The 16,862-nt window shown below is 51.4% G+C and overlaps 1 protein-coding gene across 1 annotated transcript in view; it reads right to left on the bottom strand.

Annotated features, from left to right (window-relative positions):
* Positions 1-2,916: 2,916 nt before the first annotated feature.
* Positions 2,917-16,862, bottom strand: part of lmx1al (LIM homeobox transcription factor 1, alpha-like) — a 120,434-nt gene continuing 106,488 nt past the window's right edge. The window contains exons 5-9 of the mRNA XM_078234808.1: positions 13,703-13,872; positions 7,958-8,035; positions 4,991-5,120; positions 4,086-4,244; positions 2,917-3,074 (exon numbers count right to left, since the gene is read on the bottom strand). Of these exons, the coding sequence (XP_078090934.1) occupies positions 2,917-3,074; positions 4,086-4,244; positions 4,991-5,120; positions 7,958-8,035; positions 13,703-13,872 (695 nt within the window). The remainder of the gene's footprint in view (positions 3,075-4,085; positions 4,245-4,990; positions 5,121-7,957; positions 8,036-13,702; positions 13,873-16,862) is intronic.

Here is a 16,862-nt window from a genome sequence, read left to right as displayed (position 1 = left end):
TCGCCACACTCCGGCACCTGTTCGGATCAATGCACCCTAACCAGCACATCTTTCAGACTGTGGGAGGAAACCGGAGCACCCAGAGGAAACCCACGCAGACACGTGGAGAACGTGCAAACTCCACACAGACCCAAGCCGGGAATCGAACCTGGGTCCCTGGCGCTGTGAGGCAGCCGTGCTTAACCGCTGTGCCACCTTGCCGAAAGAAGTGAAAACAGGGCGATAAAGTTGTGGAGTTTGCAGAGGTGGAGCGAGATGGGGAGCTGGTGAGGACAGATTTCAGCTCGCGACAGGACGCAAGTGGCAAGAACTCCCCACTCTCCGCTTGCTGCCTTTGAGCCAGCTAGCAATCCACTCTGACACTTATTCCAACTCCATATGCTCTGACCTGTTCGTCCAAAGATGTGCAGGTTAAGTTGATTAGCAATGCTAAATTGCCTCTTAGTGTCCAAAGATGTGCAAGATAGATTTAAGTTTATTTATTAGTGTCACAGGTAGGGTTACATTAACACTGCAACACTGTAAAAATACCCTAGTGGCCACACTCCGGTGCCTGTTCAGGTACACTTCCATTGTCCGCCCCTCACCCGCTCCGATTCCATGGCAGGCGGGCAGTAGAATTCCGACGAATGTCTCCTGTTCAAAGAAAGGCCATACTGAACAAGGAACCAAGAACAGTACAGCACAGGAACAGGCCCTTCAGCCCTCCAAGCCTGTGCCGATCATGATGCCCGTCTAAACTAAGACCGTATGCACTTACGGAGTCCGTATCCTTCCATTCCCATCCTATTCATGTATTTGTCTAGTTGCCCCTTAAATGCCGCTATCGTACCTGCTCCCACCACCTCCCCGGGCAGCGCGTTCCAGACATTCACCACCCTCCGTGTAAAAAAACTTGCCTCACACATCTCCTCTAAACTTTTCCCCACACACCTTAAACCTATGTCCCCTAGTACTTGACTTTTCTACCCTAGGAAAGAGCTTCTGACTATCCACTCTGTCCATGCCACTCAGAATCTTGTAATCCTGGATTTAAAAAATAACCTCCAGTAAACCTCTTTAAATGTTAACTCTGTTTCTCTCTCCGTAGAGGCTGCCCGGCCTCCTGAGTCTTTCCGGTACTTTTTAAAATTTATCTTCTACAAATATTTGGGAAGTGTAACTGACAAAAGGTCCTGTTTGGGTTCTGCAATGTAACCGGTCCGCTCGACTCCTCAGCCTTTAACTGAATGGATCTCAAGATGTAGAGGCTGACACATGGCGATCTGACCAATTCAGGTGGTCACCTCTGGAGGCTGACATTTTGAACTGTTCCATTAACGCCTCCCGCAGAAACACACAAATAAAGACTCCTGTCCTTATTATGTGCAACAGGTCCAGCCACTGACTGAAGGGATATCTAAAAGTCAGCCTTGCTCAGTTGCTGTACAGTGTTTAGGCTTTGCCAACTCTCTGCCCCATTTAAGATAAAGTCTTGGGGCTTCAACAGCCCCCCCACCCCCCCTCTCCCCCCCTCAATGCAGTGGCACCATTAGCTACAAATTTTGCAGTTGAGAACCAGTCTGACCCCTTCTTAAAACATCCTCCTCCCTCTGGCAATGGTCAGGCCTGTGGCATTTGCACTAAAAAGTGTCAGCAAGGGCATAATTGGTGCTCTTACAGGTGACCCTTGGTTGATCCTTGTGATCATGCTCTAGTTGTTAAAATGGTGAGATATACATGACTGAGTAATGGGGAGGTGTGGAGCCCACAATCCAAGTTAACAGCTCATGCCAGTGAGTGGACCAAACTGATCCCAACTTCTTAGGCAAGGTGGAGTCCTACCTGGAATGTTTAACTATAGAATCCCTATTGAAGAAGAAGGCCATTTGGCCCATCAAGTATGTACTGACTTTCTCAAGAGCATCTTATCCAGGCCCATCCCGTCCGCCCTATACTTGTAACCCCTGTGAATTTACTATGTTTAATCCCCCTAACCCGCACATCTTTGGACACTAAGGGGCAATTTAACATGGCCAATCCACCTAACCAGCACATCTTTGGACACAAAGGGACAATTTAGCATGGCCTATCCATCTAACCTACACATCGTTGGACACTAAGGGGCAATTTAGCATGGCCAATCCACCTAACAAGCGCATCTTTGGACACAAAGGGACAATTTAGCATGGCCTATCCAGCTAACCAGCACATCTTTGGACACTAAGGGGCAATTTAGCATGGCCAATCCACCTAACTCGCACATCTTTGGACACTAAGGGGCGATTTAGAATGGCTAATCCACCGAACCTGCACATCTTTGGACTGTGGGAGGAAATCGGAGCACCCGGAGGAAACCCACGCAGACACGGGGAGAATGTGCAAACTCCACACAGACAGTCCCCCAAGGCTGGAATTGAACATGGGTCCCTGGCGTTGTGAGGCAGCAATGCTTACCACTGTGCTATTGTGCTGTCTAGTTTATTCCTAAACTACCTCTGATCAGGAACAGGGTGATATGAAGTGTACAAACACCACGATTGAGAATATTTAACCTTGTGAGGCAGTGCAACAGGCACTTACTTGAGGTTCTACTCAATGTTGGAGGTGAGATTTGTAATGCGAAAGAACAAGGTTTTGCTTTGTACATTTTCTACCATATTCCCCTCAGTGTGAGGAAGTGGCGGGGGGGGCGGGGGAGAATGTTACTGTGTTCCTTGTGGTCCCACCAGCAAAACTCTAACTGTTACAGGAAAGCGGCAGCAAATACAACAAAGCCAACGCAAAGGATGGAGAGAAGAGGCAAGGGGGCGGGATTTTACGGCCTTGCTCGACTCGAGATCGGAAAATCCTGCCCCAGGTCAATGGACCTTCCCATTGTCCGCCCCTCGCCCGCTCCGATTCCCGGCCAAGGCTTCCCCGGTAGGTTGTTACGAATCAGGAAGTGAAGTAGGAGTCCTGCATGGAGTAGAGCCGGTCGATGGGGTTTCCCACCCTTGCTGGTAGGGAGTTGGAATCCGGGGGGATCAGGAGGCGGTCTCCCAGATGGCCCAGGGAGATGTCGTGATCCAGATCATGAAACACCGCGTCAGAATCTAAGCAGCACAGAGAGAGAGAGACGATTTAGACCATCCATCCTTCATTGTTGATTCATACGCGGCATCTCAGAATTAGCCCGACTTTGCAAAATGGTTCGTCTCGCCAGGACATGACAATTCATGCGTAGGATCACCAAGCATTTAATTCATAAAACCAAACCACCCGGCCCAATAGAATCAGAGAATCAGTGCAGGAGAAGGCCAATTGGCCCATTGGGTCTGTGCCAACTCTTCCCTAGTATTACCCCGTAACTCCATGTATTTACCCTGCTAATTCCCTTAACTTATATATCTTTGGACACTAAGGGACAATTTAGCATGGCCAATCCACCTAACCTGCACATCTTTCGGACTGTGGGAAGAAACCGGAGCACCCGGAGGAAACCCACGCAGACATGGGGGAGAACGTGCAAACTCCACGCAGACAGTGACCCAAGCCGGGAATTGAACCCGGGTCCCTGGCGCTGTGAGGTAGCAGTGCTAATAACTGTGCCATTTCAGGGCGAGTGTGGCTGGAAAACCCTATAGCCCCCCGGAGTGTGCTGGTTTATGTAAATGTGCAAAGATTCCTTCCCCAGTTGGGGACCGCTGTGTTTTGATCGCAACTCAAAACCTATATTCTACGGCGGCGCCCTTTCTACATGAACAGGTCTGCGCATGTTGGTCGCTCACTCACTCCCAGCTGCGCCTTGCTCCCCCGACTCTCTGCCCCTCTGGCCTCCTGTGCAGTGCCCCCTCACAGCCCCCCCCCCTCCACAACCGCCCTCACTCTCTAGAATTCTCTTCCTAAACCTTTTCTCCTCCATGTTGCCCCCTCACCCCTTGAAGACCCTTCCCTAGGACCCCAAAGCCTAACGACCAAAGCTGTTCATTCTCAGATGGACAGCGGGCGGGGGGATGTTTGGCAGGGACGGAGATACCCAAGATGCACCTTGGGATTAGCGCCGCTTTATCTCGACTCCCCATCCCCCAACTTGGCCCTTTACTTGCCCGTCGCCTGGCACTCACCGTAAGGGTGCATGTGATCACCTGGCATCTGCGGCGGGGTGAGTCCCTGTCGAAAGTGGTCCGTGCTGTAGCTGCTTGGGTCCATTGGCAGGAGCTGCTGGCGTTGCAGAGATGTGAAGGAAACCATCATCCGCTCCAGGCCGGGCGTTGACACTGTACCTGTACAGGGGGGAGGGGAGGGTGTGGGGGGGGGGGCGGGGGGGCACGGATTGGGAGATCGATTTAGACACTCAATCGGTCAGTATCCGACGTCATCAATACACGTCGTGACAGAATGTGGATCATCCCCCACAGCCTCAGCAGCGAGAGACCATCCTTCGCGGCTAGGCCCAAATCCCTCCTCCCCCTTAACGAGGGCTGCCAACCCTCCCCCAGATTGTCCCGCAGTCTCCAGGAATGGGAGATCGGTGTCCGGGACACTGCGCGACCCTGGCGAACAAAAAATCATCTGGAATCTCAGAAAGATTCTTTTGTCATTTTCTGGGAAAATTTCTGGGTAAAAATATTGAAAATGGGAGAAAAACGAGGGAAGTGTTTAGCCAACGGCCAAACTTCATCCACAGAAACATTACAATTCCGAAAAAGGCCATTCAGCCCACTGAGGTAAAAGAAACTTATTTTAATCCCACTTCTCCAGTACCTTGCAGGTCACATCTCTTCAGATGCAAATCCTTTTACAGGGAACGGTATGCTTTGTCTGTATAGTGCACAAGAAACAATACTTTTCACTGTATCCCAACGCACGTGACAATAATAAACCAAATCAAATCATTTACCCCTCATTCACTCCTCTCCCCCCTCATTCACCCCTCTCCCCCCTCCATTTACCCCTCATTCACTCCTCTCCCCCCTCATTCACCCCTCTCTCCCCTCTCCATTTGCCTCCTTTGCCTGGTCTTGGTCACCTTTGCTGTCTTCATTGTGCTGCTTTGCTCCTCGATTGGAGTTCCGTCGGGTCCCCATCCTGTGACAGTGCAGCTGCTCCTGTTCCTGTTGCTGCTGCTGCTGTTGCTGTCTTCGGGCTAGTTTCTTCATCTGGAAGTTACAGAGTGAACCATAAAACACCCGACAACTTTCTCAACTGCAACGTATAACTGGAGGACGCAAAGCCACACCTCAGAGGTTCAAACCCGACCTGACAACAGGCACATTACGGATTTTAATCCAAACTGCAAGGTGGATTGGAATAATGATTTCTGTTCTGTAAATTACAGACTGGAATATAAAAGAACAAAGAACAAAGAAAATTACAGCACAGGAACAGGCCCTTCGGCCCTCCAAGCCTGCACCGACCATGCTGCCCGACTGAACTAAAACCCCCTACCCTTCCGGGGACCGTATCCCTCTATTGCCATCCTATTCATGTATCTATCAAGACGCCCCTTAAAAGTCACAATCGTATCCGTTTCCACTACCTCCCCCGGCAGTGAGTTCCAGGCACCCACCACCCTCTGTGTAAAAAACTTGTCTCGTACATCTCCTTTAAACCTTGCCCCTCGCACCTTAAACCTATACCGCCTCATAATTGACTCTTCCACCCCGGGAAAAAGCTTCTGACTATCCACTCTCTCTATGCCCCTCATAATCTTAAAAGATTTGATTCCCAGCTTGAGTGAGTGTCTATGTGGAATCTGGTTGTATCACAGCTTGGTATGGCACCTGCTCTGCCCAAGACCGCAAGAAACTACAAAAGCTCATGAATGTATCCATCACGCAAACCAGTCTCCCATCCATTGACTCTGTCTACACTTCCCGCTGCCTCGACAAAGCAGCCAGCATAATTAAGGACCCCACGCACCCCAGACATTCTCTCTTCCACCTTCTTCCGTCGGGATAAAGATATAAAAGTCTGAGGTCACGTACCAACCGACTCAAGAACAGCTTCTTCCCTGCTGCCATCAGACTTTTGAATGGACCTACCTCGCATTAAGTTGATCTTTCTCTACACCCTAGCTATGACTGTAACACTACATTCTGCACTCTCTCCTTTCCTTCTTTATGAATGGTATGCTTTATCTGTATAGCGCGCAAGAAACAATACTTTACACTGTATACAAATACATGACAATAATAAATCAAATCAATATTCTCCCCGTGTCTGTGTGGGTTTCCTCCGGGTGCTCTGGTTTCCTCCCACAGTCCAAAGATGTGCGGGTTAGGTGGATTGGCTATGCTAAATTGCCCCTTAGTGTCAGGGGGACAAGCTAGGGTAAATGCATGGGGTTATGGGGCTAGGGCTTGGGTGAGATTGCAGACTTAATGGACCAAATGGCCTCCTTCTGCACTGTAGGGATTCTATGATATTTATTGATTCAAATTTCACTGTTTGCTCTGATGGGATTCGAACCCAAGTTCCCAGAGCTTCACCCTGGGTCCCTGGATTGCTACTTCGTGATAAATTCACTGTGCCACTTTCTTTGAGTAAAGAGAAACAGAAAAAGTATGTATTTGGACCTTTGGGAAACCCCGGTCATCATTAAATTTGACAGGAGGAGTCATGCCGAATGTTCAGGGATTGTTTGGGGTCCTCCAGTTCAGGTCTGGGCAGGCACCAGTGTTGTCAGTTTGCGCAGGCTATGATTGTGGAGAATGGGGACGTTCCCAGGGCACACAAGAATAATTCCACACTGGCCTCAGCTGGGCCTCTTCGGTTCCAACGCCTGGGGGAGTGGGCTGCAGTGAGGCTCCAGCCTAAACTCCTAATTGGGGTCCCATTTCTGTCTCAGGCCTTCAATTCCCAAGTCAAAAGGGACAAATTTACCTGAAACAGGCAGATGCTCTGGACACCTGGCAGGAGGTCCTGTTCAAAATGGCAGCCACTAACCCCATTTGGAAATGGCCGACTGCCTCAGTAATTCCAGGCTTGCATTTATGCAGCAGCTTTCAGGACATCCCAAAGGACAAATTCCCAACCCTCTAGTGGGAAACAAATTGACCCTCTAGTGGGAAACATCCCTACAGTACAGAAGGAGGCCATTCGGCCCATCAAGCCTGCACCGACAACATTCCCACCTAGGCCCTTTCCCCATTACCTCACGAATTTAACCTGCTGATCCCCCTGACACTAGGGGACAATTTAGCATAGCCAATGCACCTAACCCACACATCTTTGGACCGTAGGAGGGAACCAGAGCACCCAGAGGAAATCCACGCAGACACGGGAACAACATGCAAACTCCACACAGTGACCCAAGCCGGGAATCGAACCCGGGTCCCTGGCGCTGTGAGGCAGCAGTGCTAACCACTGTGCCACCGCGCTGCCCATTTGTACACTACAAGATGAAGCAATAATGAGGTAAATTATTAGAATTTTAGTTAAACTGGTCAGGAGTTTGCTGTTCTTCAAGTAGCTTCATGGGATTCTTTCTTTACGCCTACCCGACAGGATCTTACGTAACATCACAACTCTGTTAGTGGAGCTTGAAAGAACTCCTCAGAGGCCGGTGTCCCTTCACCAGGTTCCCTTTAGTTACGAACTTGTCTCCACTCCTCAGAGTGTCTCAGATACAAAGTCAGAATCTGGAGTGTCAACAGCCCTGACTCTCCTCATTATATACACTGGTGAGGCTCCCTGATTGGGTAGGCAATCATTACCTCAATCAGGGAGCTCATACTCCAAGAGGCCCACCTCATGGGCCGCACCAAGGTCATGACAGCGCACTCCCTCGGTGCTAATGTGGGACTTGAACCCAGAACCTTCTGACTAGGAGGCAAGACTGAATCCCCGTTGAGCCACAGGACATTACGCCCCCATTTTAGCTCTCCGTACCGGAGGAGGGCAGCATTGGTAGTGAGTGGTGAAGGTAAAGGGTGTGCCAGGTACATTAAGCAGATGGTGGGAGAAAGGGAATGGAGGGAAAATGGCCTCTCACCTTGGCTCTTTGGTTTTGAAACCAAACTTGCACAACGCGGACGGTGAGGCCGGTCTCTGCAGCGAGTGTCTCCCTCACCTGAAACAACAATAAACTCAAACAGGTCAACAAAGCTGTGACTGGGATTGATTCCACTTCATCATCCCACCTTCTCCTCACTCACTCTCTCTCTCTCTCTCCCTCTCTGACGACTGTTTGCTGGGCTGGGGTTCCACACAGTCTGAATGCAGTCCATTACCTCGCTGGTCCTTCTTGACGTGCGGACATTGCGAGTGGGGAGGACTGCCACCCTCTTTCCGTCTGTAACTGCAACGACTCCTGTGGAGCCCAATAGCATCCGGGTAAAATGTAGGACGCTTGATTGACGCTCCATCTGCTTTGACCCTCTACAACCGTCCAAAACAACTTCCTCGCAGAACCACAAAATCCCTGCAGTGCAGAAGGAGGCCATTCAGCCTATCGAGTCTGCACTGACTCTCTGAAAGAACATCTTCCCCAGGCCCACCCCCAGCTATCTCCATAACGCCGCGCATTCACTATATCCAATCCATCTAACCTGCACATCTTTGGATACTAAGGGGCAACTTAGCATGGCCAATTCACCTAGCCTGCACATCTTTGGATACTAAGGGGCAACTTAGCATGGCAACCAGAATTGTACACAGTACTCCAAGTGTGACCGTACAATGTCTTGTACAGTTGTAATGTAACATCCCAACTCTTGTACTCAATGGGGAAGAACCAAGTTTTAAAAAGGTGCAGGTTACAACAGGAAAAGGGCAAACTAATCAGACCAATGAGATCGGATCCAGTGGCCATGCTGGTGCCACATAGCAACAAGGCCAACATGCCAGCTGGCTGCCTGTGCAGTTCCAAAATCGCCCCTCCAAGGTCAAGCCACCATCCCACCCTCCCCCCCCCCCCCACCCCCCCGCCCCACCCCCGCAACACTTTCCTCTAAAACCCACTGACATTCTTGATGCGCTATCAATAAGGCGAAAGACTACCGATATGCCAATATAAGTGTAGGCTTTTATTCACAACAGAATCAGGAGCAGATCCCAACAATTAACAGACCTGGACTGAACAAGGGGGAGGAGACAGCCACCTTTATACTAGGTGCTGAGGGGAGGAACCAAACTGGAAGGGGATGTGTCCAGGTATGACAAACACACACAACGGTGGTCCATATAGGACAAAGGCACAACTGAGGTCCACCACATTCACCCCTTCCTTTTAAAAAACAACACGGGGGTGAAGCGGAAACAATATCACAAGTCCAGACGAACCGGTGGCTTGATCCGTCGTCGCGATCGTCGTAGTGCAGGTCGCAGAGTCGACCGAGCCGGGAGCGATGTCGGCCCAGGCTCCGTACAGTGAGCGTCGAGAGAAGGCGCTGGGTGGTGTGAAGCGGACCGATCCGTCGTCCCGTCCAGTCGTCGGGTACTGCGTGGCGACGGCTCCGGCGACTCAAGCGAGCTGTACATAGGGGCGAGAGGAATGAGCAGTGGCCCTGGTGGCGTATGGGGAACAGTGGGAACCGGAGCTGGGGGGTGGGGGGCTGCAACAGGCTCTGGGCACACTACATTGGGGACAGGGACTGAGGGAGGAAGAGGCGTAGCAGTCTCCGAATGGACGACACCAGGGACCGTGGGCGGAAGGACGTGGTGACCTCCGGGGCACCCGCGGGTGCCAAGTCACGGACAGAAACCGTGTCCTCCCGCCCATCAGGGTACGCTACATAAGCATATTGGGGATTAGCATGGAGCAATTGGACCTCCTCGACCAAGGGATCTGCCTTATGGGTCCGGACATGCTTCCGAAGCAGGACGGGTCCCGGGGACATCAGCCAATCCGGGAGTGAAGTACCCGAGGAGGACTTCCCTGGGAAATGAAAACATCCGCTCGTGAGGGGTCGTATTGGTCGCTGTGCACAAGAGTGACCTAATGGAATGTAATGCGTCCGGAAGGACATCTTGCCAACGGCTGACTGGAAGGCCCCTAGACCGTAACGCTAATAGAACGGCCTTCCAGACGGTTGCGTTCTCCCGCTCTACTTGACCATTGCCCCTGGGGTTATAGCTAGTGGTGCGGCTGGAGGCAACGCCTTTGGCGAGCAGGTACTGCCTCAGCTCGTCACTCATGAAAGAGGACCCACGGTCGCTATGAATATAGGCTGGGAAGCCGAACAGGGTGAAGAGCTTGTTCAGGGTCCGAATCACTGTAGCCGTGGTCATGTCCGAGCAGGGGAAGGCAAAAGGGAAACGTGAGTATTCGTCAATGATATTCAGGAAATAAACATTGCGGTTAGAGGAGGGGAGGGGGCCTTTAAAATCAACGCTAAGGCGCTCGAACGCGCGAGTGGCCTTTACAAGGTGCGCCCTACCTGGCCGGTAGAACTGCGGTTTGCACTCAGCGCAGACCCTGCATTGCCTGGTAATCGTCCGGACTTCCTCAAGGGAGAAGGGCAGGTTACGGGACTTGACAAAATGGAAAAATCTGGTGACACCCGGGTGACAGAGGTCGTTATGGAGGGACTGTAGCTGGTCTAGCTGGGCACTGGCACATGATCCACGGGACAGGGCGTCTGGGGGCTCATTGAGCTTCCCAGGCCGGTACATGATGTCATATCTGTAGGTGGAGAGCTCAATCCTCCACCGCAAGATCTTGTCATTCTTAATCTTGCCCTTTTGCCTGGTGTTAAACAGGAAGGCAACTGACCGCTGGTCCGTAATTAAGGTGAATCGTTGGCCCGCGAGATAATGGCGCCAGTGCCGGACGGCTTCCACGATGGCCTGGGCTTCCTTCTCGACCGAGGAGTGTCGAATCTCAGGGCCTTGTAAGGTCCGGGAAAAGAAGGCCACCGGACGGCCCCTCTGGTTAAGGGTGGCAGCTAGGGCAAAGTCAGACGCATCACTTTCCACTTGGAATGGGATGGATTCGTCCACAGCGTGCATCGCGGCCTTCGCGATGTCCGCTTTGATGTCATCGAAGGCCCGACAGGCCTCCTCCGCCAGGGGAAAAGAGGTCGATTTTAGGAGCGGACGGGCTTTATCTGCGTAACGGGGAACCCACTGGGCATAATAGGAGAAGAAGCCCAGGCATCTCCTCAGTGCTTTGAGGGTAGTAGGGAGGGGAAGCTGCATAAGGGGACGCATACGGGCTGGGTCGGGGCCAAGGACACCATTTTCTATCACGTACCCAAGGATGGCGAGGCGGCGTGTCCGGAAAACACACTTCGCCTCATTGTATGTGAGGTTCAGGAGAGTGGCCGTACGAAGGAATTTTTGTAGGTTGGCATCATGGTCCTGCAGGTCATGGCCGCAGATGGTGACGTTATCCAGATACGGGAAAGTGGCCCGTAGTCCGTGCTGGTCCACCATTTGATCCATGGCCCGTTGGAAGACTGAGACCCCATTGGTGACACCAAAGGGGACTCGGAGGAACTGGTAGAGGCGGCCATCCGCCTCAAAGGCAGTGTATGGGCGATCCTCCGAGCGGATAGGGAGCTGGTGGTAAGCCGATTTCAAATCGATCGTTGAAAAAACCCTATAGTGTGCGATGCGGTTGACTATGTCCGCGATACGGGGAAGAGGATATGCATCTAGTTGGGTATACCTGTTTATGGTCTGGCTGTAGTCAATCACCATGCGGTGTTTCTCCCCCGATTTAACTACGACCACTTGCGCCCCCCAGGGGCTGGTGCTGGCCTGGATAATCCCTTCCTGGAGCAAACGTTGTACCTCGGACCGAATGAAGGCCCGGTCATCCGCACTATAGCGCCTACTCTTGGTGGCTATAGGCCTACAATCCGGGGTGAGGTTATCAAATAACGGGGGGGGGTGATCTTGAGGGTCGAGAGACTGCAGGTGGTGCGCGAGGGGCGCTGCCGTGACGGCGCCTGGCAGACGGAGAGCGGGGGATAAGGGCCATCGTACTGCAGGATGACGCTTCTATGATGGCTGAGGAAATCTAACCCCAGCAGTACAGCTGCGCAGAGTCGCGGCAGCACGAGGAGCCGAAAACGCTCGTAGACTGTGCCCTGTACCGTCAGCGTCACCAAGCAGCACCCGAGGACCTCCACTGAGTGAGAATTCGAGGCCATGGAGATGGTCTGGCTCCAGGGTCGCACGGGAAGGGCATATTGACGCACTGTGCGAGGGTGTATAAAACTTTCCGTGCTCCCACAGTCAAACAGGCAGTTTTCTGCATAACCATTTACCTTGATCTCCATTATGGACTTGGAGAGTTGATGTGGCTGCGACTGGTCCAGGCAAATCGATGCCACTGTTGAATTAAAGAAGAATCCATCTTCGTCGCCGTCTGATGACGTCACGGTTGAAGCTTCCTGCTCAGCTTGCCTTGATGCCAGTCTCAAAGATGGCGACTCCCGCACTTCCGGTGACCGCATCAAAGATGGCGATTCCCGCACTTCCGGTGACCGCATCCAAGATGGCGATTCGCGCGCAGCCGCCGCCTGCATCAAAGATGGCCGCGCCCTCGGAGCACACATGGCTCCACGAGTCTTCAGAAGCGGCTTTGCTCTGCAGACTTTAACAAAGTGGCCTAGCTTACCGCATCCGGAGCAAATCGCGTCCTTTGCCGGGCAGTGACGCCGAGGGTGCTTAGGGAGGCCACAAAAGTAACATTTGGGCCCTGCTGGAGCAGCCGTCGCAGTGGAGCCGTCGGTGGAACGGGATCCAAGGTAAGACCCGAGATTATGGGAGGCTGCTTCTAACGTTTCAGCCATCGTGGCCGTTTTCCGGAGGTCTAGGTCATCTTGTTCCAGCAGACGCTGCTGGATGTATGTAGACTCAATGCCCGCAACGTAGGCGTCGCGGATCAGATCCTCCGTGTTCTGAGCTGCTGAAACAGCCTTACAGTCGCATGCTCGGGCGAGGACTCGCAGGGCGCGCAGAAATTGGGCGCATGATTCTCCTGGCTGCTGTTTGCGGGTAGTTAGGAGGTGTCTGGCGTAAACCACGTTAGGGCTCTTTCGGAACTGCCCTTTTAGGAGTTCTATAGCGTCCGCGTAAGTAGCAGCGTCCCGGAAGATTCCATAGACAGTTTCGCTTACCCGGGCGCGGAGCACGTGGAGTTTAGCAGCGTCGGTGTCGATGGCCGTAGCGGTGTCAACGAATGCTTCGAAGCAGTCCAACCAATGATCAAATTTATCAGAGGCTCCAACCTCTTGAGGGTCTAATGCTAACTTGTCGGGTTTTAGAAACTGCTCCATACTAGTAACTGTTGTGAATAAAATTGATGCGCTATCAATAAGGCGAAAGACTACCGATATGCCAATATAAGTGTAGGCTTTTATTCACAACAGAATCAGGAGCAGATCCCAACAATTAACAGACCTGGACTGAACAAGGGGGAGGAGACAGCCACCTTTATACTGGGTGCTGAGGGGAGGAACCAAACTGGAAGGGGATGTGTCCAGGTATGACAAACACACACAACGGTGGTCCATATAGGACAAAGGCACAACTGAGGTCCACCACAATTCTCTACCCCTCGCCCATCACACAATCCAGCTTTGAACATCCTCTGCGGTCCTTACAATGGTGTCTAGTGTGGGCAGCTCCCGCGGTCTGCACCCCAAGCATGGCAGATATTGGGCAACTGGACTCACGCCAATCAATTAGCTCTGGGGCACGGAGCCGGGAAACACCTCCCTTCTGTTTGGGGTGGGGGCGGGGGGGTGGTGGGACATAAGGTTCCCCCCTTTGTTCGCTCTCGTACCTTCCTGCAGGGTTTGGAAGACACCTCGAAGGAAGCCTTGAAGGCCCGTCTCTGCTGGGTGGTCAGTATGGTTCGTGGCCGCTTGGATCTCTTGTGGTCCTTGCCCTCGTCACCGCTCTTGCCCTGGGACTCCCCAAGTTGCTCAGCCTCTTCCTCATCTTCACTTTTCACTGTAAGGAGATACAGAGGGAACAATGAGAAAGTGAAACGCCCTTCACATTAACTCCAACTCTACCTCTACTGTTTTAAATCATCTTCACAGAAGGTCCCAAAGCTTTTTTAGCAGCAACTTGCATCCATAATGCAGGAAAAGACTGGCATCTAATAGACAAAAAGTGAGTAGATTACCGGTGAACACAAACATCTGGAACTTCCCCTCTGAGTTACTCAGGGGAGGCAGTGACGCAGTGGTGTTGTCATTGGTCTAGTAATCCAGAGACCCGGGTTCAAATCCCACCACGTCAGATGTTGAAATGTGAATTCAATAAAAAAAATCTGGAATTAAGAATCTACTGAGGACCGTGAAACCATTGTCGATTGTCGGAAAAACCCATCTGGTTCCTTTAGGGAAGGAAATCTGCCATCCTTACCCTGGTCTGGCCATCCCAGGAATCAGCCTGGTAAACCCTCGCTGTACTCCCTCTATGGCAATTGAGTCCAGTAGGTGGTAATGTATGTTGGACCCAATAATACCCCATGTGTCAACTCCCTTCTTATCACCTGATGAATCTGTGTGCTTGATAATTACAGAAGGTGGAAGGGTTGGGTTTGGTTGGGTGGGTGGGTGGGTGGGCTGATGTACACAGAATTATTGGATTCCTGATGTACCCAATTTAAAAAAAACACTCTCTATTTTCCTGCCTACAGCCAGTCAGGGTGAAGAGTGTTGGGTGTCGGGAGGCCTGCAGATCCAGATCACTGTTGGGGGCCTTGTACCTCTGAGAGCCTATTGTAAGGAGTTGGATAGATCGTGGTGAAGTTTACAGGTTAGCTCGTTGGACCAGGAGAAGCGCTCCTGCTCCACAAGTGGTGCTACAAAAAGTATTTACCTGATTGCTTTGCTCCATGTTGGCTTTCTCAAAGCCGGGGAACGAAGGCCTGCGGGCATTAAAGTGTCTTAGAGAGGTTGCGTGTCGATAGTTTAGCATCATTTTTGTTATTATGGAGCGACCTGCCACTGGCGAGAGAAACTGTCACCCCTCTACCTTCCCCACCTCCCCAACCTGATCCACCTCCATTATAAGGGAAATGCCTGGCATTCAGAGGGTTTCATTTTTATTCAGTCGAGGGACATGAGCGTCACTGGCTGGGCCAGCATTTATTGCCCATCCGTAGTTGCCCTTGAGAAGGTGGTGGTGAGCTGCCTTCTTGAATCGCTGCAGTCCCCATGCTGTGGGTTGACCCACAATGCCGTTAGAGAGGGAATTCCAGGATTTTGACCCAGTGACTGCGAAGGAACGGCCGATATATTTCCAAGTTAAGATGCTGAGTGGTTTGGAGGGGAACTTGCAGGTGGTGGTGTTCCCATGTATCTGCTGCCCTTGTCCTTCTAGATGGAAGTGGTTATGGGGTTTGGAAGGTGCTGTTTAAGGATCTTTGGTGAATTGCCGCAGTGCATCTTGTAGATGGTACACACTGCTGCTACTGAGCGTCGGTGGTGGAGGGAATGGATGTTTGTGGATGGGGTGCCAATCAAGCGGGGCTGCTTTGTCCTGGATGGTGTCGAGCTTCTTGAGTGTTGTTGGAGCCGCACCCATCCAGGCAAGTGGGGTGTATTCCATCACACTCCTGACTTGTGCCTTGTAGATGGTGGACAGGCTTCGAGGAGTCAGAAGGCGAGTTACTCGCCGCAGTATTCCCAGCCTCTGACCTGCTCTTGTAGCCACTGTGTTTATGTGGTGAGTCCAGTTGAGTTTCTGGTCAATGGTAACCCCAAGGATGTTGACAGTGGGAGATTCAGTGATGGTTATACCACTGAACTTCTCTTATTTCCCACTTTCCTGTGAGTTTTATCATTTATATATAAATGTGGTAACAGTCACCCAAGACTGTCATGTATCACTGCCTTTTGCAAAGACCAGTCCTCAGACACTTGCTCCAGGATGGGAATGGAAGGATACGGGATTCCGTAAATGCATATGGTTTTAGTTTAGGCAGGCATCATGACTGGCAAAGGCTTGGAGGGCCGAAGGGCCTGTTCTTGTGCTGTACTGTTCTTTGTTCTAATGTGCATTCCCCAAGCAACATGACTAAATGAGATTGCCTGGTCATTCCTCACCTGGCGTCTTTGTGGGATCTTCCTTTGTCCAAATTGACCACTACATTGCCTACATTTCGGCAGTGACTGAATCTCAATAAGATAGAAGACACTTTATTCATAAAATATTTGAAAGAACGTTAAAAACATTTGGAAGTGGCTGGCACACACTGTGCAATAACATTCAGGTTCTCTACATAGATCATGTTTCACTCTGAGGTGCTTCAGTACTTCAGGCGATGGGGAGGCGGTAGCCTAGTGGTATTATCGCTAGATTGTTAATCCGGAAACTCAGCTAATGTTCTGGGGACCTGGGTTCGAATCCCGCCATGGCGGATGGTGGAATTTGAATTCAATTAAAAAGAAATCTGGAATTAAGAATCTGCTGATGACCATGAAACCATTGTCGATTGTCGGAAAAACCCATCTGGGTCACTAATGTCCTTTAGGGAAGGAAATCTGCTGTCCTTACCCAGTCTGGCCTACATGTGACTCCAGAGCCACAGCAATGTGGTTGACTCTTCACCGCCCTCCAAGGGACAATAAATGCTGGCCAGCCAGCGACGCCCACGTCCCAGGAATGAATAAACAAAAGAATTAAAGAATACAGTAGAAGAAGCGTTACAAATTGATCTTTACAAATCAGACCTTTCAGTCACGGTGAACCGAGGGGAGGAGGATTGTACAGAAGCCCCTTGGCCTGTATGACCCACGTTAGATGTATGCGGGGAATATTATAACCTGGAAAGCCCACGTATCCTTAGAGAGCACCTTCCAAACACAAGTCCACTACCGTCTAGAAGGACAAGGGCAGCAGACACTTGGGAACACCACCCCCTGGAGGTTGAAGGGTGATGGGGATCAGGCAGGAATGTGGAGTTGAGCTCGGGATAAGAGCCGCCA

The sequence above is a fragment of the Mustelus asterias genome, chromosome 19 (genome assembly GCF_964213995.1).
Source record: "Mustelus asterias chromosome 19, sMusAst1.hap1.1, whole genome shotgun sequence".
Classification (NCBI taxonomy): domain Eukaryota; kingdom Metazoa; phylum Chordata; class Chondrichthyes; order Carcharhiniformes; family Triakidae; genus Mustelus; species Mustelus asterias.
The sequence above is the reverse complement of the archived record's forward strand: the minus strand, read 5'-3'. Positions and strand labels throughout refer to the sequence as shown.